The 25447-nt window shown below is 43.2% G+C and overlaps 1 protein-coding gene across 10 annotated transcripts in view; it reads left to right on the top strand.

Moving 5' to 3' along the window:
• The window catches only part of akap6 (A kinase (PRKA) anchor protein 6), a 503941-nt gene that overhangs the window by 235037 nt on the left and 243457 nt on the right, over positions 1 to 25447 (top strand). For all 10 annotated transcript variants that reach the window (XM_080202862.1, XM_080202863.1, XM_080202861.1 and 7 more), the window contains one exon: positions 6445 to 6608. In XM_080202862.1, coding sequence (XP_080058988.1) covers positions 6445 to 6608 — 164 coding nt within the window. The remainder of the gene's footprint in view (positions 1 to 6444; positions 6609 to 25447) is intronic.

Here is a 25447-nt window from a genome sequence, read left to right as displayed (position 1 = left end):
GGCTAACTTTAAGCAGTCCAGGTTAGCTTTAATTAGTGCTAGCCGCTCACAATACTTACTTGTGATTCATCTGGCTAATCAACAGCACAGTTAGTACTGGCAGAATGTTGATTGGAAGATCAGTCGTTGTTGGAGATATCTAGCTAAGATTGTAAAGATGAATGTTAAACAAGGCAAAGGATGTCCACTGCTCTCGACAACAAGACAAACATTTGAAGTGAGTGGTCAGCCATGTCAAAGGCGGCAGAGTGACCAGAAGGAAGCAGGTGCTTCATGGTCACAGTGGATGCTAATTGGATCATTTAAATTGTGTGGAAACAGCAGAAGCCTGATTAAAATGGTCAAGGGCGAATACTCATTAAAAAATTCTAAGCGCCGAATTTGAGTGAAAACTGAAGTAATTCACATTGATTTTTTCAGTGGAGGTTCAGAGAAGAATCTCAAACACTCTGTGCACTGCAGAGGCCACCAGCATGAATATCATTAAATTTCAGGGGTCGGGGCCTATTCCCACTGGAGAGGCTGAAATCAGCACGCTGGGCAGGCCACTGTGCATGTGCCAATCTGGCAGTGCACTCATGGGCCATCCTGGTGACCCCTGCAAACGCTGGCTGTCTCCCCCCTCCCCCCACGACCCAATCGCTGGCCCCCTCGACCATTCCCATCCAGCCCTGAACGCCCCCTGCTCTCCCCGGCCCGCCCTGATCTCCAGTTTCCCCCCTCCCCACTGATTCCCACCCTGATAGTTACCCCTCCTCCCAGCAGTTCCAACAACATCCCCTGTGATGCTGACACTACCGCCCCACCCCTCCCTGCCCCCGCTCCCGGCTGACCCCCACCCCTCTCTTCCCCAGCCTGCCCGAAGCACTGGCTTCCCTCCCTCCACCGATCCTGACTGCAGAGTGCCAGGGGGACCCTCCACCCCCATCAATCATCCCCCGGACTCTGCCAACTAAATCCCACCCCCATGTGCCTCACCCTCTTAGCACTGCTCCATGCCCACTGGGCATTGCCAAAGTGCCCCCAGGCATTGGTATTTTGTCCCTTGGGCAGTGCAGGGGGCACATGTTGGCACTGTCAGGGTGCCAATGCCTCCACCCTCCCCGCCACCCGACTCTCTGGAGGCCCTTATTGCCTCCGCTGGAATGAATCACGCTGGCGGGGAGAGGGAAATGCGAGCGGGCTTGGAGACTTCAGTTCTTGGCCTGCTAATCACATTCAATTGAGTTTAAAATGACCATGTTATTGGTCTTTGTGCCTCATAGAATCCTAGAATCATAGAACCCTACAGTGCAGAAAGAGGCCCTTCGGCCCATCGAGTCTGCACCGAACACAATCCCACCCAGGCCCTATCCCCATATCCCTACATATCCCACTAATCCCTCTAACCTACTCATCCCTGGACACTAAGGGGCAATTTCTTAGCATGGCCAATCAACCTAACCCGCACATTTTTGGACTGTGGGAGGAAACCGGAGTACCTGGAGGAAACCCACGCAGACACGAGGAGAATGTGCAAACTCCATACAGACAGTGACCAGAGTCGGGGATCGAACCCAGGACCCTGGAGCTGTGAAGCAGCAGTGCTAACCACTGTGCTACCGTGCCACCCCTCTGATTTCTGGAGTAGAGCAGACACCACGGCAAATCCGGCACTGGGAGATCCTAGGAGGACATGAACATACATGCGAACCCCGAGAATTGGCCAACGTGACAATCTTCCGGCCCACTGTGCTGAATAATTAATGCAGTAGGATGGGAGTACTAAAAACTATAGTGAAAAATACCAGCAACTAACTCTCAAACAAGCTAAAACATTGATGCAGCCAAAGGCTCCATAATTGGGCACTGATGGATCACCTTGGGATGGAGGTTTAAAATATCAGCCAGAAAAGATGTAGTGTGCTGTATTTTGTATTGTATAACCATCACAAGAATGGCTGCACCAGATGGCCTACTTGAATCACTGATAGTCACGGATGAGATGCCTGAAGATTGGAGAGTGGCAAATGTTGTGCCTTTGTTTAAAAAGGGCTGCAGGGAAAAGTCTGGGAACTACAGGCCAGTGAGCATCACATTTGTGGTGGGTAAATTGTTGGAAGGTATTTTAAGAGGCAGGATCCACAGGCATTTAGAGATGCAAGGACTGATTAGGGACAGTCAGCATGGCTTTCTGAGTGGAAAATCATGTCTCACAAATTTGATTGAGTTTTTTGAAGGGTAACCAAGAAGGTAGGTGAGGGCAGCACAGCTGATGTTGTCTACATGGACTTTAGCAAGGCTTTTGACTAGGTACCACATGGGAGGTTGTTGCATAAAGTTATATTTCACGTGATCCAGGATGAGGTATCTAAATGGATACAAAATTGGCTTCTTGACAGAGAGTTGTTCTTCAAACTGGAAGCCTGTGACCAGCGGTTGCCTTAGGGTTCAATGCTTGGCCTATTGTAATTTGTCATTTATATTAATAATTTATATTAATAATTTAGATGAGAATATAGGAGGCATGGTTAGTAAGTTTGCCGATGACACCAAGATTGATGGCATAGTGGACAGCGAAGAAAGTTATCTCCAACTGCAACGGGATCTTGATCAATTGGGCCAGTGGGCTGACGAATGGCAGATGGAGTTTCATTTGTCTAATTTAAACAAATGAAAGGTGATGCATTTTGGTAGATTGAACCAGGGCAGGACTTACTCAGTTAATGGTACGGTGTTGGGGAAAGTTACAGAACAAAGAGATCTAGGAGTACATAGCTCCTTGAAAGTGGAGTCACAGGTGGACAGAGTGGTGAAGAAGGCATTCAGCATAAGAACATAAGAACATAAGAAATAGGAGCAGGAGTAGGCCGTCTAGCCCTTCGAGCCTGCCCCGCCATTCAATAAGATCATGGCTGATCTGAAGTGGCTCAGTTCCACTTTCCCGCCTTCTCCCCTTAACCCTTAATCCCCCTGCCTATCAAAAAACTATCTACCCACGTCTTAAATATATTTAGCGAGGCAGCCTCCACCACTTCAACGGGCAGAGAATTCCAGAGATTCACCACCCTTTGAGTGAAGAAGTTCCTCCTCAACTCCGTTCTCCGGCATGCTTGGTTTCATCAGTCAGAACATTGAATACAGGAGTTGGGAGATCTTGTTGAAGTTGTACAAGACATTGGTAAGGCCACACTTGGGATACTATGTGCAATTTTGGTCACCCTATTATAGAAAGGATATTATTAAACTAGAAAGAGGGCAGAATAGATTTACTAGGATGCTACCGGAACTTGATGAATTGAGTTATAAGGAGAGGCTCAATAGACTGGGACTTTTTTTCTCTGGAGCATAGGAGGCTGAGGGGTATTCTTATAGAGGTCCATAAAATAATAGGGGCATAGACAAGATAAATAGTCAATATCTTTTCTCAAAGGTAGGGGGATCTAAAACTAGAGGGCATAGGTTTAAGGTGAGAGGGGAGAGATACAAAACTGTCTAGAGGGGCAATTTTTTCACATGGAGGGTGGTGAGTGTCTGGAACAAGCTGCCAGAGGTAGTACTAGAGGCGGGTACAACTTTATCTTTTAAAAAGCATTTAGATAGTTACATGGGTACGATGGGTATAGAGGGATATGGGCCAAATGCAGGCAATTGGGATTAGCTTAGGGGTTTAAAAAAAAAGGTGCAGCATGGACAAGTTGAGCCCAAAGGCCTGGTTTCATGCTGTAAACCTTGATGTCTATATAACTGTGGAGTATTCTGTGATTTATAGATGCATTCTTCTGCCTGGAAGGACGTGTGTAATGTTGAATGGCACACTTAGGAAAAACAAATACTATTAAACAGAATATTGCATCATAATAATGTTGATATACTTTGAAGTGAAACATTTTTAAAGCAAACTGTATTGGAGAAGCTGTGACAACTGGTGCAAAAAGCAAACTTACTCAAATAACCTTAGTATGTTAGGTGACTTATTTTACACAGTTTAAGCACCATGAGAATGGATGCACTTTACATCCCTTTAAAACAGTAGAACGTTCTATAATTTAGATCAGTGGTCTCCAAACTCCGATCCGGATGTGGCCCGCAGGCTTGGAGGCCCCTGATTTAGATGGATGTCAAATGAGTTGTAAATGAATGTCGTTGAATACAAATGATGTCAATTTTGTCTGCTGGGGGAGAACGAGATTCTGCAGATCCACAATGAGAAACAGGAGGTTTAGACTGAGCCTGGCAATTATTTGACTCACCTCACTGAAGTTCTGCAGAATTCAGTAATTTGGGATATTGTCTCTTGATGATGCGAAGCTAGTTTAAATTTACTTTGCGGGGATAAGTGCCACATAATGTGAAGTTAGATCTCAAGGCCTATTATTCGAATAAGGGCTACTTTGGAATAATCATGGAAGTCAGTAGGAGCAGCAGTCATAGAGATAAAGTAGGGAGGTTTTGCTGCAACTGTACAGGGCACTGGTGAGGCCGCAGCTGGAGTACTGTGTGCAGTTTTGGTCGCCGCACTTGCGCAAGGATATTTTGGCCTTGGAGGGAGTGCAGAGGAGGTTTACTAGGCTGATACCGGAGTTGAGGGGGTTGAGCTATGAGGAGGGGCTGAATAGACTGGGTCTGTACTTGTTGGAGTTTAGAAGGATGAGGGGAGATCTCATTGACTCGTATAAGATAATGAAAGGGATGGATAGGGTAGAGGTGGAGAGGTTCTTCCTGCTCAGAAAGGACAGCAGGACTAGAGGGCACAGCCTCAAGATAAGGGAGGGGGCAGTTTAGAATGGAGTTGAGGAGGAACTTCTTCACTCAAAGGGTGGTGAATCTCTGGAATTCTCTGCCCGTTGAAGTGGTGGAGGCTACCTCGCTGAATATATTTAAGACGCGGGTAGATAGGTTTTTGGTAGGCAAGGGGATGAAGGGTTATGGGGAGAAAGCGGGAAAGTGGAACTGAGCCACTTCAGATCAGCCTTGATCTTGTTGAATGGCGGGGCAGGCTCGAAGGGCTAGGTGGCCTACGCCTGCTCCTATTTCTTATGTTCTTATGTTCTTATATTATCATCACATTTTGTTTTTAATAGAACATGGTACATCTTGTTGATTTTACCTTGAGGCCATTTAACATGAATAAAAGCTTCATGAAACATGTTGTTTCAAATATGTCTATGTCTCTTATTGTGGTATTAAGCTTCCAATACTTTGCCTAATTGGTGTTGGGGGTAATTGTTGCATCGACACTCATTGACATAAATGAGATCAGCATTAAAAAAGTGCTCATATTCACCCTGCCAATTGAATCTAAACATTGCTGTCCCACAAGACCAAAAGAAGAGGAATGTTTTTGCTAATAATTAAATTGATTGGTAATTTTAATTAAAAAGTACACAAAAATTACATATCAGCACAGTCTGACATATTCTACAATTAAATAAAGTGTAGGAATTATAGCTGCTTTAACCTGCCTGAGAGCAAGCAGAAAGGATCAGGTGCAATGTTAGTTTTACACCCTACTGGACTTTATTTTCTTTTGAAGTCAATAGAGAGTGAGAATAATAGTCAGTGAGAGTAAATCCCACTGTTCCACTTGATCTCTTGGGCTCCCTGCTGGTGAGTTTGGTTAAAATGAACTCATTCTGTCCCATCCTGCAAAAACTTTGCTACTTCATTTGTTAATTGAGGTTGTATTAGAGGTCATATAAAATTTAATTTCAAATGTGAAATGATATTTTAAAATATGTCCATGTACTCACCTACTGTTCTTCTATTGTTATATTGAGATAAAACATAATTGCAGATGCAGCTCAATTGCAGTCAGTCCCTGCTGAGAACCAATTTGAGTCCAGCCTAGAGCTCAAGATGAAAGTGTTTTCTCCCAGCATCCGAGATGATTGTGAAGGCTGTAAATTAATGTATTTCTTTTAGACACAATCTTCTAAGTCAGCACAATCCATATCAATCCTAAGCATTGTACCTCATCTGATAGTGTGTGACACTAAAGACCCAATTCAAAGAGATTGAAATGCTGTATTGATTAGTACAGCAGGGAACTGTTCAGGAGTTAGGGTCGAGGCAAATCATTGAAGCGATGTCAGTGCAACATTGAACTAATTGGTGTTATTCCTCACCTGGAAGCATCACTGTTGGACACAAGGACACTTTTATATTTTCCAACATTGTGCTTCCACGCTTCATGTGTAGTGTTTCAAGCTTCAGTTGTAAATGGGAGTTGATGTGGTATTTGTTAACTCTGTGTTAATTCATTTTAGAAGTAAGTTTGGAACTACTTTTTCCCATTAGTTGTTTCAGTCAGACTTTGGAGAGTGGACATTAGACTTGAATGAATATTTACAGGGAAATACAAGCTGTGAGATATTGAGCCTGCCTGTAACATTTGTTAATTGAATGTTATTAGTTTTTTGCTGCTTGTGTTGAGTGCTGATTTCTATTTGTTTTGTTTTGAAGGATTGAAAGACATGCTGCAGATTATTGCAAGTCAATGGCAGGAACTGCAGAGACAAATCAAGCGACAGCACAATTGGATTCTGCGGGCCTTGGACATAATCAAAGCTGAGATTTTGGCAACTGATCTGACTGCAGATGGTTTAGAAGGTTCTAGAAGCCCCAAAGTAAGTCAGTTGTATTGTTTGACAATTGCATAAAATGTTTTCAGGAGTACTTCAGTTGTACAATTTATTATGTTTAAGCCACCAGGTATGGGAAAAGGTCATTCTGAAAAAGAAGCAATGTTACAAGGCTGTTTCCTTGTTTATATACACAAACACATCTGGCAAAGGAAGTATAATGTGGGCAAACGTGAGATTGTCCATTTTGGCAGGATAAATGCTTCTTTTTAATTCATCTAAATGGATCTGGATGACTTTGTACATGAATCGCAAAGGGTTAATATACAGGTAAAGCAAGTCATTAGGAAAGCAAATAGAATGTTATAATTTGTGAGGAAAATTGATTACAAAAGTAGGAAGATTATGTTTCAGTTATATAGGGCATTGGCGAGCACATGGACGTGATTCACCCAAATCAGCTCTAAGTGCCAGTGCCAGAAGTGGAGTATCTGTCAGATGAAATTCACCCACCTGAAAGATGCAAACGAACCCATCGAATGCTCCGGTCTCTGCAAATGCAGTTAGGTCCCTGTTCTGACAAGAGAAATATCACCAATCCCTCAGACAAGAGAGGTATCCTTCCCTCATCACTAAAATAACAGGCCACCCCATCTCTCCTCCCCTCAAGCAGGTACACAGGTGATTCAACATGACCAAAGGACTGGAGTTAAATTGAATGGAAACAAAAGTTTTGAGAAGATTTGAAGGTATTTCAAAGGCTCTTGGATTTCGACAAAAGCTCAGAGACTTGAAATAAATGCCATATTAAAGCTGTGAGTCTGAGTGAACAGATAGGCTTTTGCTGAATGAAGTGCTGAGGTGATTTAGAAGCCTTCCAGCTGTCCCAGGGACATGGAGATTAACGTGACCAGGGAACTTGAGTCATTTTTGAGGACAGAAACAATAATGAGTATTTTACCCCAGGATGATGTCGGAATTCACTTTAACCATGAGAACCACACTCCAGGGGAGAGTGCTGAGATCAACCCCTTGTCCCCGGCCTGAGCTCACTCAATCTCCAGGATCTCTGGGGGACTCTCCTTCTGCAGCCCAGCACTAACAGAGGAACACTTGATGAAGCCCCACTGGGGAGGTGGGCAAATAGTCAGTGGCCACTGAGTGGTCTGTCCATCTAATGATATGTCAATTAGGGAATTTATGTAGTTGTCAGCTTCCCTCCTGCATTGGGGCCGGTGGGGCAGCTGAGTGAATTCCAAATGCGTTGGGTGGGAATCCTGTTTTTAGCCCACACGCACGATTCAATGGGCAATTGGGATTCCTGGCATTGGCGAATGGGGCCAATGAATTCCACACACATACACATACACACACCCCACCCACCCCCTGCAATGCCCCCATTCCATTCCTGGACAACTGTGTACAGTATTAATCTTCTTATTTAAGGAAAAATTTAAATGCGTTAGAAGCAATTCAGAGAAGCTTTACCAAATTAACACCAGGAATGGACTGGTTAGAAGATTACAGCATGGAAACAGGCCCTGTGGCCCAACTTGTCCATGCCACCCCTTTTTTTAAACCCCTAAGCTAGTCCCAATTGCCTGCATTTGGCCCATATCTCTCTATACCCATCTTACCTATATAACTGTCTAAACACTTTTTAAAAGACAAAATTGAACCTGCCTCTACTACTATCTCTGGCAGCTTGTTCCAGACACTCACCACCCTCTGCGTGAAAAAATTGCCCCTCTGGACCCTTTCATCTCTCTCCTTTCTCATCTTAGGTCTATGCCCTCTAGTTTTAGACTCCCATATCTTTGGGAAAAGATATTGACCATCTACTTGATCTATGCCCCTCATTATTTTTTAGACCTTTTATGAGATGACCTCCCAACCTTCTAGGCTCCAGAGAAAAAAATGCCCCAGTCTATCCTGCCTCTCCTTATAACTCAAACCATCAAATTCTGGTAGCATCCTAGTAAATCTTTTCTGCACTCTCTCATTTAATAACATCCTTTCTATGATAGGGTGACCAGAACTGTGAACAGTATTCCAAGTGTCGCTGCCTTATGAGGAAAGGTTATAGAAATGTAGAAAAACTACAGCACTATACAGGCCCTTCAGTTAAAAAGTTGTGCAGAACATGTCCCTACCTTAGAGATTACTCGGCTTACCTATAACCCTCTATCTTACTAAGTTCCATGTACTTATCTAAAAGTCTCTTAAAAGACCTTATCGAATCCGCCTCCACCACTGATGGCAGCCCATTCTACGCACCCACCGCCTCTGAGTGAAAAACTTACCTGTGACATCTCCTCTGTACCTACTCCCCAGCACCTTAAACTTGTCCTCTTGTGGTAACCATTTCAGCCCTGGGAAAAAGCCTCTGACTGTCCACTCGATCAATACTCTCAACATCTTATACACCTCTGTCAGGTCACCCCTCATCCTTCATCTCTCCAAGGAGAAAAGACTGAGCTCTCTCAACTTATCCTCATAAGGCATGCTCCCCAATCCAGGCAACATCCTGTAAATCTCCTCTGCACCCTTTCAATGGCTCCCACATGCAATATATAGCTGCAACATTATCTCTTGACTCCTAAACTCAATTCCTCGATTGATGAAGGCCAGTACACCATACGTCTTCTTAACCGCAGTTTCAACTTGCACAGCTGCTTTGAGCATCTTATGAACTCGGACCCCAAGATCCTTCTGATCTTCCATACTGCCAAGAGTTCTACCACTAATATTGTATTCTGCCATCCTATTTGACCTGCCAAAATGAACCACTTCACACTTATCTGGGTTGAATTCCATCTGCCACTTCTCTGCCCAGTCTTGCACCCTATCAATGTCTTGCTGCAACTTCTGACATCCCTCCACGCTATCCACAACACCTCCAACCTTTGTGTAATCAGCAAACTTACCAACCCATCCCTCCACTTCCTCATCCAGGTCATTTATAAAAATCACAAAGCGTAAAGGTTCCAGAACAGATCCCTGGGGCACTCCACTGGTGACCGATGTCCATGCAGAATATGATCCACCTATAACCACTCTTTGCCTTCTGTGGGCAAGCCAGTTCTGGATCGACAAAGCAATGTCCCCTTGGATCCCATGCCCCCTCACTTTCTCAATAAATCTTTCATGGGGCACCTTATCAAATGCCTTGCTGAAGTCCGTATATACTACATCTTCTGCTCGTCCTTCATTAATTCAATCAGGCTCGTAATGCATGATCTGCCTTTGACAAAGCCATGCTAACTGTTCTTAATCATATTATACCTCTCCAAATGTTCATAAATCCCGCCTCTTAGGATCTTGTCCATCAACTTACCAACCACTAAAGTTAGACTCACTGGTCTATAATTTCCAGGGCTTTTTCTACTCCCTTTCTTGAATAAAGGAACAACATCCGCAATCCTCCAATCCTCTGGAACCTCTCCAATCTCCATTGATGATGCAAAGATCATCGCCAGAAGCTTAGCAATCTCCTCCCTCACCTCCCACAGTAGGCTGGAGTAAAACCCATTTAGTCCCAGCGACTTATCTAACTTGATTCTTTTCAAAAGCTCCAACACACCCTCTTTCTTAATATCTACATGCTCAAGCTTTTCAGTCTGCTGCAAGTTTGCACCACAAGCACCAAGATCCTTTTCCATAGTGAATACTGGAGTAAAGTATTCATTAAGTACCTTTGCTATTTCTTTTGGTTCCGTACAAACTTTCCCACCATCACACTTGATAGGTCCTATTCTTTCATGTCTTACTCTCTTGCTCTTCACATACTTGTAGAATGACTTGGGGTTTCCCTTAATCCTGCCTGCCAAGGCCTTCTCATGACCCCTTCTGGCTCTCCTAATTTCCTTCTAATGTTATGTTTGTATCCAGTAGAATTTAGAAGCGTAAGAGGCAACTTGATCGAAATTCCTGAGGGGTGATAACAAGGTGAACTGGAGCAGATGTTTCCTGTTGTCAAGGAATGCACAGCGGTTAACACTGATGCCTCACAGCCCGAGGTTCAATTTTGGCCTTGGGTGACTGTATGGAGTTTGCATGCTCTTGGGCTGTACTGTTCTTTGTTCCTCCAGGTGCTCCTGTTTCCAAAGATGTGAAGGTTAGGTGGATTGGCAATGGTAAATGTGTATGGTTTTGGGGGTTGGAGGGTTACTACAACATTTGCTGGAAATATATACTTAAAGCCATATAATTAACAACAACACGTTCATTTTCTTTGGGTGACATGAGCTATCCTGGTTTTCCTTTAAAGAGTGCTTTTACATTACCACAAATTACCGTGAGAGGGAACTGGATCGTTGCACTGTAGCAATGTATAGACTTTGGTGAGATTTGATTGAAGCCTTTAAAATAATGGAGGGATTAGACTATGAAATGTTTGTGAAAACCCCAACATTAGAAGATAATTTGGTGTTTATTTACACAATGCTACTTCCAACACCTGCTATCCATGTGGCATCTTTCAGTGAGCTTGGCATAGTTCCTTCACTTGAGTTTATTCATAATAAACTTGTTCCTTTGAGGATTCAGATGTCATTTGTAGGAAATAATACTTTTATCCTTTTCTTTTGGGCAGTTGAAAATATGATCACAGTTGAAGCCACCAGAATTATTTTATTACAAGTAACAGGGCCTTCCAAATTAGAGCGCTATTTCTGTTCTGAAGCATTTCATTGATTTCTTGGCCATCTCTGCTCCTGGCTGTTCTATGAATTGCCCTTTGAAATTTCAGCTTTTTGTTCTGGTCATAGAAACACTTAAGATTCTTTATTTAAAATGCAAATCTCCCCGTTGTATGGGTTTAACTTGGACATCATCACTGTTTGTTGATCTGTTTTTTGCTCATGTTGTTGATGACACTGATCACATTAGATTGCAACTATTGTTCCTTTTACTTCTAGAGCCTATATTATTGTTGTTTATTCTCTGAGATACCTGTATTGTATTAATTATTGTACATAATATTGCCCTTATCCTTCAGAAGTATACATGTATTCCTGAATATAACAGCAGAACTATTTTAGATAACTATCAGTTAGTTGATTTTCTTCTACTGATCATAGATGTTTATTTCTTTCCATCTTGTTCTAATTGATTTTCTCAAAACATTATGTCTATGTTTTATTTTATTTTTCTTGGACTATCTACATAACACTTCTCAGTGTTTTCTGTTCTTTCTCTCCAGCTTTGTTAACCTTCGGTCTTTTTCAATGTTGGTATATATACGTCTGCTCCCTGTGTTTTGTTTAGTGTCTGCCCAATTTTTCTTCCAGATTCTGTTGCCTCTGTTCTGTTTCTGTCTTACCTCATCCATGGTTCTACTTTATAACACAAAGGTTGCTTCAACTTGCAACATGTGTGGGAAGCTGCTCTTTCTCTTTCCTGTCAGTGTTATATTTCTGCTCTGGTTTCTCGCTTCAACTGCAAATAGTAATCACATGTTAAAAGGCCAGCATGTTCAGACAGCTTGTCAGTTATCATTTCCACTGACTGCTATTCAGGTTCTATCTCTCCAAATATTAGCTACCTCTCCATTTTGTTGCATTCAATAAATCTAATACATGTAAAATTACACAATTTTTGAAGGTTTCACATGACAGTGTATTTTTTAAAAATTGCGCTCTCAAATTGACTGATGCAATTAACATTTCATGACAGTTGATTTCTAAAAGTTGAAATATGGAATTGACTTCTTACCACTAGCCTTGTAAAGTGATAAATGATTGATATATAGAATGGTTTTATATATTTAAGGTACAAATATAACATTATATTTAAGCTAGAGATCAATATTCTACCAGCACTAGTCTCTGAAACCGCTTTGGCTTTGAAATCATGCTTTAGAGGTGTAGTAGCAAACTGATCGAGTATGTATGCATAAAATCCTTTCGTAACAGAGATGCTAACCTATTCAAATTAACTGAGTTAACAAGCTATTAAAATAGCTGACCAAGCATTTCATCACACACATTTTAAGTGTAGCTATGTGTGTTAAGTATGATTTAAAGGTCTATATAAATACAAAATTGGTTTATTTACAATTGCTTTATGAATTAATACAATATTTATATTGCTATTTAGGAGAAAAAGTGAGACATGATTTTCCTCCCCAAACTATTCAGATTGCATTAATCACGTAATCATTTTCCACTTTGTCTTGAATAGATCTTTCACTCTATCTCAGTAGTTTATCCAGCAGAGGTAAATGGAAATGTTGGGCAGAATTCTGACTGCCGAGAGAAATGGATTCAGATCCTGAAAAAATTACTTTGGGAATTCAACAAGGTCCGCTCACTTTCTGGTTTGACCTGGGCATGTCTGTGGCTAACCGGCCCCCCCCCCCACACCTCTTCCCCCACTCCCCACCACCACTGTGCAGCTGTGGGGAAAGCCGTTAGAATAAGCAAATGAGTCGTTAGCTTTGAATTTAACCTTGAATTCTGATTTTGGCAACAAAACCAGGAGCAACTGCTTTCGTCTCAGTGACACACTGCTCCATAGGACAGAGAGACGAACACAGATCCCATGGGAACAATCTCCCTGCCGCACCCCACCTCAAAACATTGGCTATACAAGTAGAGAATAGCTCCATTAACATGTCTGAGTACAAGTGTGCAGGAGGCTAAGGCTTTCACAGCAGCTTGCTGCTGACATTGCAATCTTCTGGATCAAAATCTCCTCCCCAGTGGACCAGATGGCTATGGATTTCCAATTGCTGTCAAGGTGACTGTCATCATGGAGCCACCCTTTAGTTTTCTGCTTTTCCTTGGAGAAAGAGAAGGGGTTTGAATGGGAGAAGTGGATTGTGTATCGGGAGAACACTTGTGGAGGGTACTGTGAGGGATAGATGTGCAATGGTATAAAGCTGAGTTCGTGTGTGAGTACTGGCTATTCAAATGAAAATGTGAGGAGCTGCCTGGGAGGAGTGTCAAGCCTCATAATGCGTTGGTCTAGGGAGTATTGTGTCATACTGAAACAGTGCTATGCTCTGGTGAGAGAGTCCTGAAATTCTCAATAAAGCACATGTCAAGATTTGTGGTGGTCTGCAGTGTCCTGCTTAAGTTTGCCGTTACGAGAGGACAGCCTTTCTCACCAGCTATTCAGCAATTAGCTTGAGTAGGAGAAGGATTCAGTGGAAGAGGAAGGCAGGAGGTAATCTGGACAGGTCCTTTTTGATTGTATGTGTCCCCACTATTTGATCCCAGTAACCCAAACCCCATTTGTTATGCTGAACAATCCCACACCTTGGGCAGGTTTTTGCAGCGTTTGGAAAACTCTGGAAGTTCAAGATTGGTGGGTCAGACAAAAATGCACAAGTCTCACCCTCTTTTCCAACAGATCAAATGTTTGCCATCAGAGAAAGAGGATTAGAATGTGATGAGCAGAAAGCCCAAACTCAGTAGGACCACTGGTGTTGAATTCAAACAGAAAGCATTTTGGTTGTTGCAAGGATTTTAACTTAAGCTGTGATGCCATGAATTTATGGAGTAAATGTAAAAGCTCTTGAAATGCAGATAAGGTCTGTTTAACTGTCATTATCTAAAGGGTTTTTAAATATCCTGCCCTTTAAATTGTAAAAAGAAAACTGGTTGTAGGGCACAGAATCATACAGCATAGAAGAGGCCCACTGGCCCATCGAGTCTGCTCTTACAACAACTACACCAAGTTTACACTAATCCCTCTTTCCAGCACTTGGCCCAAAGCCTTGAATGTTATAACATATGGTTAACTCTTAAATGTCCTTATGTTCTCATGAACTACTCGGATGTATTCAACTGCTGCAAATGGAACAAAAAGAAATGAAACTGGACAGACCGCCCAGCATCAACCTAGGCATCAGAAACGACACCAGCAGACCCAGCCCTGTCGACTCTGCAAAGTCATCCTTACTAAAATCTGGAGCTTGTGTGGAAATTGAGAGAGCTTTGTCACAGACTAGCCAAGCAATAGCCTGAATTAGTCATACTCACAGAACTATACTGTATAGATAACGTCCCAGACCTCACCACCACCATTCTTGGGTATTTCACGTGTCACTGACAGGGCAGACCCAGAAGAGATGGCAGCACAGTGATATACAGTCAGGAGTGAGTTTTCCTGAGAATCCTGAACATTGACTCTGGACCCCATGAAGTCTCACGGCACCAGGTCACATGTGGGCAAGGAAACCTCCTGCTAATTACCACATATCTTAAGCTGATTAATCAGTACTCCTCCAAGTTGAACACCACTTGGAGGAAGAAGTGAGACTGGAAAGAATGCGGAATGTACTGTGGGTGGGGGACTTCAAAGCCCATCACCAGGTGTGGCTCCATAGTACCACCACAGACCCAACTGGCCAGGTTCTAGAGAACATAGCTGCTAGACTGGGACTGCAGCAGGTGGCGAGGGAACAAGAGAGAAGAACATACTTCTCCTCATCCTCACCTAGTTGCCGGTCACTGTTGCATCTGTCCATGACAACATTGGTAGGAGTGACCACCACACAGTCCCTGTGGAAACAAAAGTCCCGTCTTCACATTGAGGATCCCCTCCAGGGTGTTGTGTGGCACTACCAGTGTGCTAAATGGGATAAACTCAGAAAGGACCTAACAGCTCAAAACTGGGCATCCATGAGGCACTGTGGGCTAAAAGCTGCAGCAGAAATGTAATCGACCACAATCTGTAACCTCATGGCCTGGCCTATCTCCCACTCTACCATTACCACCAAGTCAGGGGTTCAACCCTTGTTTAAAGTAGAGTGCAGGAGGGCATGCCAGGAGTAACACTAGGTATACCTAAAAATGTGTTTTCAACCTAGTGAAGGTATAACATCAGAAGTGGGCCCAAATATCTTCAGCTGCTTCATCAATGACCTTCCTTCTATCGTAAGGTCAGAAGTGGGGAGGTTTGCTGATGTTCTGTATCATTTGAAGCACGTATTAAAGCAGTCCATGTCCAAATGCAGCAAGACCTGGACAACATCCAGGCTTGGGCTAACAAGTAGCAAATAATATTCAAGCCACAAAAGTGCCAGGCAATCACCATCTCCAATAAGAGAGGATCTAGCCATCGTTCTTGACATTCAATGGCATTACCATTGCTGAATCCCCTCACTAACAATAGCTAACAGGGCAGGTGAAAGGCGAGGAATCCCGCATGAATAACTCACTCCTTGACTCTCAAGTTTGTCTAGTGTCTACTAGTCATAAATCAGGAGTGTAATGGAATACTCTCCTACTTGCCTGGATGAGTGCAGCTCCAACAACACTCAAGAAGCTTGACACCATTTAGGACAAAGCAATCTGCTTGAATGCTATGCCTTCCATGAACATTCAAACCCTCCATCGCTGACCGACAGTGGTAGCCATGTGTATCATCTACAAGGTGCACTGCAGGAAATCACCCAGGCTCTTTTAGGCCGCACCTTCCAAATCCACAATCACTACCATCCAGTAAGGACAAGAGAGCAGTTGGAACACTACCAACCCTCCAAGCCACTCACCATCCTGACATGGAAATATATCATCATTCATTGTTGCTGGGTCAAAATCCTGGAATGTCCTCCTGAACAACAATGTGATACCTACACCTTGAGGACTGCAGCAGTTCAAGAAGCAGCTCGCCACCACCTTCTCAAAAGCAACTAGGGATGGGAAATAAATGCTAGTCAGTCAGCGATGCCCACATGCCATAAACTAATTTAAAAAAACACAGGTTCACCTGAGATTGCAGCTTCTTGTGAATTGTGAAGCAGGAAATACTGTTCCTATTCCCAGGTCAGCATTCGTGACCTCACTCATGTAAATTCAAAGACATTCACAGAGTGAATATTATGGCAGATTTGATCCAGTCATCTTTAAATTGGTGCTGTCAACTTTAGATTGCCTAGACAGGGTGCCTAGGTCATAACTCTATCCCCTTCCTGTGCTGGTGAAAGTAGCTGACACCTGGAATGGTGGAGAGACTTGGCATTTGGAACTTGACTACCATTTTTATCAGCTTCACCTCCATTTTAGTCCCAAATTGGACCATGAAAATCGAGTCTTTGATCTCGGGGGATTGGGGAATTATGGGGACTGGACAGAAAAGTGAGGTTAAGGCAGAAGATCAGCCATGGTGATATTGGATAGCAGAGCAGACTTAAGGAACGAAACATTCTCCTGCTGCTCCTATTTCCTATGGTCTTCTGTTCTTAGACAGATCACACTTAAAAATAACATACTCTGGAAGAGCCATGCAGGTGATAGATGCATTTGTATAGTTTCTTTAGTTATTTTTCTAGAACTACTTCTTAGACACTTTTTTGCAAATACTTTTCTCTGAAAAGCATATACTTGCAAAAATGCTTTTTTATGTCAATTGATCCAATACACCTATTCCTATGAGCAAAAATAAACCAAACAAGCAACAAATAAATATTAGGATTATTGTTCCAGCAATTGGAGAGGCCACTCATATCACCCAGATTTTCTTTAACCACCTCCCCGGCTCCCCAAGCCTTGTTTCATCCTTCTGAGTTCCAACTAAGGACATTTTTGGTACTAACCCACCTATGTGGCAAAGCCATTTGACACTTACCTCAGGATAAACTCCAACTCGCTCAAACTATCTAATTCCATTTCTTTAGCCTCTCTTACTCATTTGTTGGCCCTCACCAAACTTCATGATCATGAGGATTTAAGAACATAAGAACATAAGAAATAGGAGCAGGAGTAGGCCATCTAGCCCTTCGAGCCTGCCCCGCCATTCAATAAGATCATGGCTGATCTGTTGTGGCTCAGTTCCACTTTCCCGCCCTCTCCCCATAACCCTTAATCCCCTCTCTTATCAAGAACCCATCAACCTGCTTCTTAAAAATATTTAGCGAGGCAGCCTCCACCACTTCAACGGGCAGAGAATTCCAGAGATTCACCACCCTTTGAGTGAAGAAGTTCCTCCTCAACTCCGTTCTAAACCGCCTCCCCTTTATCTTGAGGCTGTGCCCCCTAGTCCTACTGTCTTTTTTGAGCGGGAAGAGTCTCTCCACCTCTATCCTATCCATCCCATTCATCATCTTATACGTCTCAATGAGATCTCCCCTCATTCTTCTAAACTCTAACGAGTACAAGCCTAGTTTATTCAGCCTCTCCTCATAGCTCAATCCCCTCAACTCCGGTATCAGCCTAGTAAACCTCCTCTGCACTCCCTCCAGGGCCAAAATATCCTTGCGCAGGTGCGGCGCCCAAAACTGCACACAGTACTCCAGCTGCGGCCTCACCAATGCCCTATACAGCTGCAGCAAGACCTCCCTACTTTTATATTCAATCCCCCTCGCTATGAAGGCCAGCATCCCATTCGCCTTCCTGACCACCTGCTGCACCTGCAAGCTGGGTTTTTGCGACTCATGCACAAGGACCCCGAGGTCCCTCTGCACCGTCGCCTGCTGCAGTTTTTCGCCACGTAAGTAATAGTCCTTCCTACCATTCTTCCTACCAAAGTGGACCACCTCACACTTGCCAACATTAAATTCCATTTGCCATTTCCTGGCCCATTCGCCCAGCCTATCTAGATCCTTCTGCAGACTCTCCACACCCTTGATAATGTGACCATTCCATGGTCTTTATTTCATTCTCTGATCTATTCAAGCTCAGGCTTCTAATTAACACTTGTGCCTATGGAACTATTACTGTGAGATCCCCTCTTCCACTTTGAGGTCTTTCTGTCACTCATTTTTTTTCTAATTTAAGAGGCATATGCTATTGCTAATCTCACTGCACTTGCATTCCACTCTTGCACTCTTTGCTGCCAGTCTACTGGACATAAATTTAAATTTTGGTTGAAATTTATCAGCAGGTGTCCCACAATTGTCAAATTTCTCTATTCATTAGTCCCTCTGGAACACATGTCACTCGTGTACCCAGTGAGGGAAATTGTCTGGTGAATGTGATAAGCTGTTGTGTGTTTGATCAACGCTGTCCAGCCATTAATCTACAGTGTTCTGTTCCTCTAGTCTCTCACCGCAAGAAACATGGACATTTGAGGTAAAGGGTGCCTCATTAACTTCAGCTGGTCAGAGTCTGGAATTTTATAATCAATTGTGATGAGCCAACCACGAAAGTTTAACTGCCAAATGCTTTCTTACTGTCACAGGCCATTCTATTATCAAAATCTTTCCATTGTTTTATAGTGCGCTAAATCTCTTGAATTAAACTCTGTCTCAGATAGTTTAATACAATGTCTTAGTGCTCTATAGATTTTCTCTGATATCTCAGAATTGATACAGGCCTCCCTACATGTAAGGCAGTTAAATGCTCAGAAAAATGACACCAAGTGTGCCTTATAGATCGAAGGATGATTGCAAGCATTTATCATAGACTGAATTTTGTGCATTTTCTTACTGTCGGTGATTAATGTGTGAGGCTTGTGTATTCTTCTTAACCTCGGTGATTGTTCCAATTTAAATAATTCCAGCAGCAAACATTTGTGAGTTTTGAAGGAATGAATGTCATTTATTATCCCAGACTTGCCCTAGAGGTTTCAAAGACAATGGTTGTGATTCTCAAGACCCATTCACATTGTGGCTACAACCTCTTGTAAGAGGACCTCAACGAGATTTACAGAGGCAAGATCTCACTTTGAGATCTACCTTGTATCCACCGGTGATGTAATCATACCCAGAAAGGGCATAAATCTGATTACCGTGAAATTGACTGCGTTTAAATATCATTAATTCGCTCAGTGCTTCGGGGAGCATTGTGATGACCACGCCAGGGGTGCTGAAGTAAGTATGACCCCAGGTGGCGAGGTACATGACAACTTGGGTTGGGGTGTCCAAGGGGATTCGAGATGTTCTTGGGACCGACGGAGTGGCCTTTAACTTTACCTTGCGATTAGGGCAACCTTTAAAAAGGGCACCCCAATCTCGGAGTCTCAACTTTGAAGGCGGGTTTAGGGCCCACTAACCCCTCCCCCCAACTGGCTGCGTAATCCTTGTCAGCACATTGAAATTGTACACAGCACTATTTGATCGGGCTAATAAAGGCAGCTGCGAGACCAGCAAGTTTCACACAACTTTTCTCACCAGCTCCAGCAGTCTGTGCATGCACAATCTTTCACTCATTCGCCCTCGTGCAAGCGTAGAAAGATTAGATACAGATGAATAAAAAATACAATTACCAAGTAATTTTTATTTATTATTGTCACATGTATTATCATACAGTGAAAAGTATTGTTTTTGCGTGCTATACTGACAAAACATACCGTTCATAGATAAGGAAATGTGAGAGTGCAGAATGTAGTGTTACAGTCATAGCTAGAGTGTAGAGAAAGATCAACTTAATGCAAGGTAAGTCCATTCAAAAATCTGACAGTAGCAGGCAAGAAGATGTTCTTGAGTCAGTTGGTACGTGACCTCAGAGTTGTGTATCTTTTTCTGAAGGAAGAAGGTGGAAGAGAGAATGTCTGGAGTGGGTGGGGTCCTTAATGATTCTGGCTGCTTTGCCGAGGCAGCAGGAAATGTAGACAGAGGCAATGGATGAGAGGCTGGTTCGCATGATAGATTGGACTACATTCACAACCTTTTGTAGTTCCTTGCGATCTTGGGCAGAGCAGGAGCCATACCAATCTGTCAGAAGATTAGATAGGGTGGACAGTGAGAGCCTTCTCCCTCGGATGGAGATGGCTAGCACGAGGGGACATAGTTTTAAATTGAGGAGCGATAGATATTGGTCAGATATTGGTAGGTTCTTTACTGAGAGAATAGTAAGGGCATGGAATCCTCTGCCTGCAACAGTAGTGGACTTGCCAACATTAAGAGCATTTAAATGGTCATTGGATAAACATATGGATGATATTGGAATAGTGTAGGTTAGGTGGGCTTTAGGCTGGTTTCACAGGTTCGAGCCACGTAGAGGGGCAAAGAACCTGTACTGTGTTCTATGTTCTATAAGCTGTGATACAACCAGAAAGAATGCTTTCTATGGTGCGTCTATAAAAGTTGGTGGGAGTCGTAGCTGACATGCCAAATTTCCTTCGTCTTCGGAGAAAGTAGAGGCGTTGGTGAACTTTCATAACTATAGTGTTGGCATGGGGGGACCAGGACAGATTGTTGGTGATCTGGACACCTAAAAACTTGGAGCTCTCAATTCTTTCTACTTTGTCCTCATTGATGTAGATAGAGGCATGTTCTTCTTTATGCTTCCTAAAGTCAATGACAATCTCCTTCATTTTGTTAACATTGAGAGAGAGATTATTGTTGCTGCATCAGTTCACAGGATTCTCTATCTCATTCCTGTTCTCTGTCTCATCATTGTTTGAGGTCTGACCCATTACAGTGGCGTCAGCAAACTTGAAAATTGAATTGGAGGGGAATTTGGCCACATGGTCATAGGTGTATAAGGAGTATAGTAGTGGGCTGAGAACACAGCCTTGAAGGGCACTGGTGTTGAGGATGATTGTGGAGGAGGTTTTGTTGCCTCTCCTTACTGATTGTGATCTGTGAGTTAGGAAGTTCAGGATCCAGTCACAGAAGGAGATGCCAAGGCCCAGGCCATGGAGTTTGGAGATGAGTTTCTTGGGAATAATGATGTTGAAGGCTGAGCTGTAATCAATAAATAGGAGTCTGACATAGATGTCCTTGTATCTAGGTTTTCCAGGGTTGAGTGCAGCACCAGGGAAATGGCATCTGCTGTGGACTTCTTGTGGTGGTAGGCAAACTGTAATGGATCCAGGTAGTCCGGGAGGCTGGAATTGATTTGTGCCATGACTCGACTTTTGAAGCACTTCATGATGATAGATATCCGAGCCGCAGGCTGAAAGTCATTAAGGCACGCTGCTTGGTTTTCTTAGGTACCCGGATGATGGTTGTCTTGAAACAGATAGGGACCTCAGTAATTGTCTCAGTTTCTCCTTCATTGTAAGCTGTGGTTTCTTAGATGAGTTCATGGTTTTTGAAGTATGTGGAGGGTTATTAATAAGTCCTACAGTCCAAAGATGTGCAGGTTAGATGGATTGGCCATGCTAAATTGGCCCTTAGTGTCAGGGAGACTAGCTAGGGTAAATACATGGGTTTATGGGGATAGGGCCCTGGTGGGATTGTGGTCAATGCAGACTTGATGGGCTGAATGGCCACCTTCTGCGCTGTAGGATTCTATGATTCTATGAAATCTTGCAGCTTTTTGTAGTTGAATTTCCATGATATTGGTTCTCAGGTGAATTTGAAGTCTGTGTAGGTCGGGAAGAGTTCTCCTCCCACTTTCGAAATATTGTTGAAATGATTTGATTTATTATTGTCACATGTATTAATATACAATGAAAAGTATTGTTTCTTGCACGCTGTACAGATAAAGCATACGGTTCATAAAGAAGGAAACGAGAGAATGCAGAATGTAGTGTTACAATCATAGCTAGGGTGCATTGAAAGATCAACTTAATGCAATGTTATGCCCATTCTAAAGTCTGACAGCAGCAGGGAAGAAGCTGTTCTTGAGTCGGTTGGTACGTGATCTCAGACTTCTGTATCTTTTTGCCAACGGAAGAAGGTGGAAGAAAGGATGTCTGGGGTGGGTTATGCACCTTAATTATGCTGGCTGCTTTGCCGAGGCAGCGGGAAGTGTAGACTGAGACAATGCATTTAATATCGTTAATCAGCCCAGCGCTTCAGGGGTTGGTTTGCATGATGGATTGGGCTACATTCACGACCTTTTGTAGTTTCTTGTGGTCTTGGGCAGAGCAGGAGCTATACTAAGCTGTGATACAACCAGAAAGAAGCTTTCTTTGGAGCATCTAAGTGGTTTGTTACTTTGGCAGCATAATTGACTTGTAACTGGTTCAATGGATTTCTGGTAGCCTCTCTCTGTCCAGAATAACTTATTGTTGTTTTAAAAGCAGGCTACAAACATGACTGATTCACCATGTGACTTGTTACATGTCAAAAGTCCTATCCTGTGTAATGATTTTTGCACATTGAGAGTTTGAAATGGCTAATCTCTTTGTATCTGAATGACCCATTCAATTTGAAATGACCCTTCTGAATTAGTTTCAGGGAAGAGTCACTGAGTTAACATCAGGCTAGAAAATACATTTTACATCTCTTGAAGAAGGGGAATATTTCAATCCACAAAATAATTTCGGTTATCCTCAGGTGGCCACCTTCTTTTAGCCTTTTAAAAACATGATGTATTGACTGAGAATTCATTATATACTAAAACATGGCAATATAAACTGTGGGTAATTTGGGATTACACCCATAGACTAGTTGATTGCACCATAGACCATGGATGGGATTTTATTGCCTTGCTTGGGTGAGACCGGAAATTCCTGCCTAAGGTCAACAGAAATTTCCATTGTCGGACCCTCACCCGCTCTGATTCTGTGGCAAGCAAGGTGTAGAGTTCTGGTATATATCCTCTGAGTTTCTGCAGGGAACTCTTTGCCAATTCTACCCATGACAAGGTCATTGACAATTTACGCCCTGGTCCTTCAGCCAAAATTTCTTGCATCAGTTCATCAATCACAACCTGATTCCTGTCACAAAGACCACTTTTAAAATCACTGTCAACTGGTGAATTCTTGACATTATTCTCAAACACATCTCTGAACTCCTCATCAGCAATTTCATTTTCATTATCCACCAAAATTTTGTTGCCGCCCCAAGTCCATGCCCGATCCAGTTATCCATAATGTTATCCATAATAAATTTCTTGTTCTTTAATTTTAGCGTGGAAGTACTAAATCTCAGCCAGTTTAATAAAATGCAAGGCACACATATATCTGCCCTTGTCTCATTCCTTTGGATGCATGGCATTTACCTCATTAAATTCACGTACCATGGCTTACAATAAAACATGATGATATCCCTCATTACAAATTGCATAATTCTCACTAATCTTTACCAATAGCCTCAAATTCCCCTCTTCAATTATTTCTCTGTCTTTAAAAATAGATTTGACAGAATGAACAGATCACTGAAGAATAAGGTTGTCCTCCTGCTCCTTTGTTGAGATCCTTTGAGATTCTGCCTCACGTACATCCAGTACATGACTAGATAACAAAGGTGTCATTCAAAGCTTCTACTTTTATCCCCTAAATTATAAATACCTCACCCCAGCGTGTGGCTGGAATTCTTCCAAAAAAATTCCAAGTGTTGAATTTGTGAGAAAACTGGAGTAATTCATTTTGGTCTTTTCGGTGGGAGTTCACATGAGAATTTCCCACACTCTGCAATGCAGAGGCTACCAGCATGAATGTCATCAGATTTCAGGGATTGGAGCCTATTCCTGCTTAGGAGGTTGAAACCAGTAGGCCTCTGCACATGTGCAGTGACTCTGAACTGTCAGCCTCCCATTTGCTGGCTAGCTCGAATACTGGCCAGCCTAGGACTCCCCGCAGTGCTACACCCCTAATCCCCAATCATGCCTGCCCCCTCGACCATTCTTGGGCCAACCTCGATACCCGATTTCCCCCAATCCTGGACTACTCTGAGCCTGCCCCGATTGTTGGCTTTCCTCCTGCCCCCATCAATTCTACTGTTAGTGTGACCACCACCCCCATTCGCCACCCCTCCCCTCCCTTGTCTATGCGATTTCATAATTGGTTAATTTAATTAATTGTCCAATTAAAACAAACCAATGTTCCTTTTGCAGTATCTCTAAATTAGTCTTCCCTCAATGTGGAATGCCTTAAGCTTAGACAAGGGTCATGCGTGGAGGGGGGACTCATAATGTTAAAATGATGGCGCGGGCTCGTTGGGCCGAAGGGCCTGTTTCCCGGGCTGTTTTGTTCTTTGTTTTTATTATCTGACTTCACACAATTATCTATTGCCTATTTGGTCATGGCTTTTGCTGAGCTTAGAACAACCTGATTGATACTTATCCAAAGTAGATAGAACATAGAACATCGAACATAGAACACTACAGCACAAACAGGCCCTTCGGCCCAGAAGTTGTGCCGATCATATCCATACCTACCAGGCCTATTTATAGCTCTCAATCCTATTAAATCCCATGTACTCATCCAGAAGTCTCTTAAAAGACCCCAGCAAGTTCGCTTCTACCACCACCAACGGCAGCCGATTCCACTCACTCACCACCCTCTGAGTGAAAAATTTACCCCTGACATCTCCTGATAGATATATCAAAATAATGTTTAAACTTACCTGATTCTTCGACCTGTTCAGATGGCTGGCAGGAATCAAAATGCCCCGGTGAATGGGGCAATGGCAGAAAATAGGGATTCCCGATGCGTATGAGGGCCTTCAGGATTCATCCGACCTACCAGGCTTCACTGACCCGATTGGATTCCTGCACAGTGCGTGCGGCAACCCGATAATTATGCAAACTTGCTAATTTGAATGTCATTAGCGGGTTTGACAGGCCATTCATCAGTCTCCCACATTCACCCAGCCCACTAGCAGAAATGGCACCAGGTGGGCTTTATTGTTGCTATCCACAAGTAGGGCATGGCACCCTGGATTGCAAAGGTCCATGGGAGCACCACCAAACCCTCAGAAAAGAGAGGCATCTTTCCCACCCAACCGCTCGCTTTCACAGGTCAACCCCCCATGTATGTGAGGTTGACCCAGACCCCCCTTCAAACCATGTGCCTTAGCCATGCCAACAGTGCACTGCTCTCTGGCACTTGCATCCTAGCCTGATACATTGGGCCTCAGGAGATACAAGGAAGTAGTTCCGGCGGCCATTTGCTACTCTGCTGCTGCCAGGCTGCAGAAAAATAGAGCCTCAGGAGTCCTAGGGTTGGGTGAGCTCAGGCTCGGGCAAAGGGTTGAACTCACCACTCTCCCTGGCAGACCTGAAGATCTGGTATACTGATGTCAGGCAAATCTTGTGATCAATATCTGCATTCCTGCCTGTCAGCTGTGAAAATCCTGAAATGGTCATCATTAATCT

Source organism: Carcharhinus amblyrhynchos, chromosome 14 (assembly GCF_965287045.1).
Source record: "Carcharhinus amblyrhynchos chromosome 14, sCarAmb.v2.hapA, whole genome shotgun sequence".
Classification (NCBI taxonomy): domain Eukaryota; kingdom Metazoa; phylum Chordata; class Chondrichthyes; order Carcharhiniformes; family Carcharhinidae; genus Carcharhinus; species Carcharhinus amblyrhynchos.
Note: the sequence above shows the minus strand (reverse complement) of the source record. Positions and strands in the feature narration are given on the sequence as shown.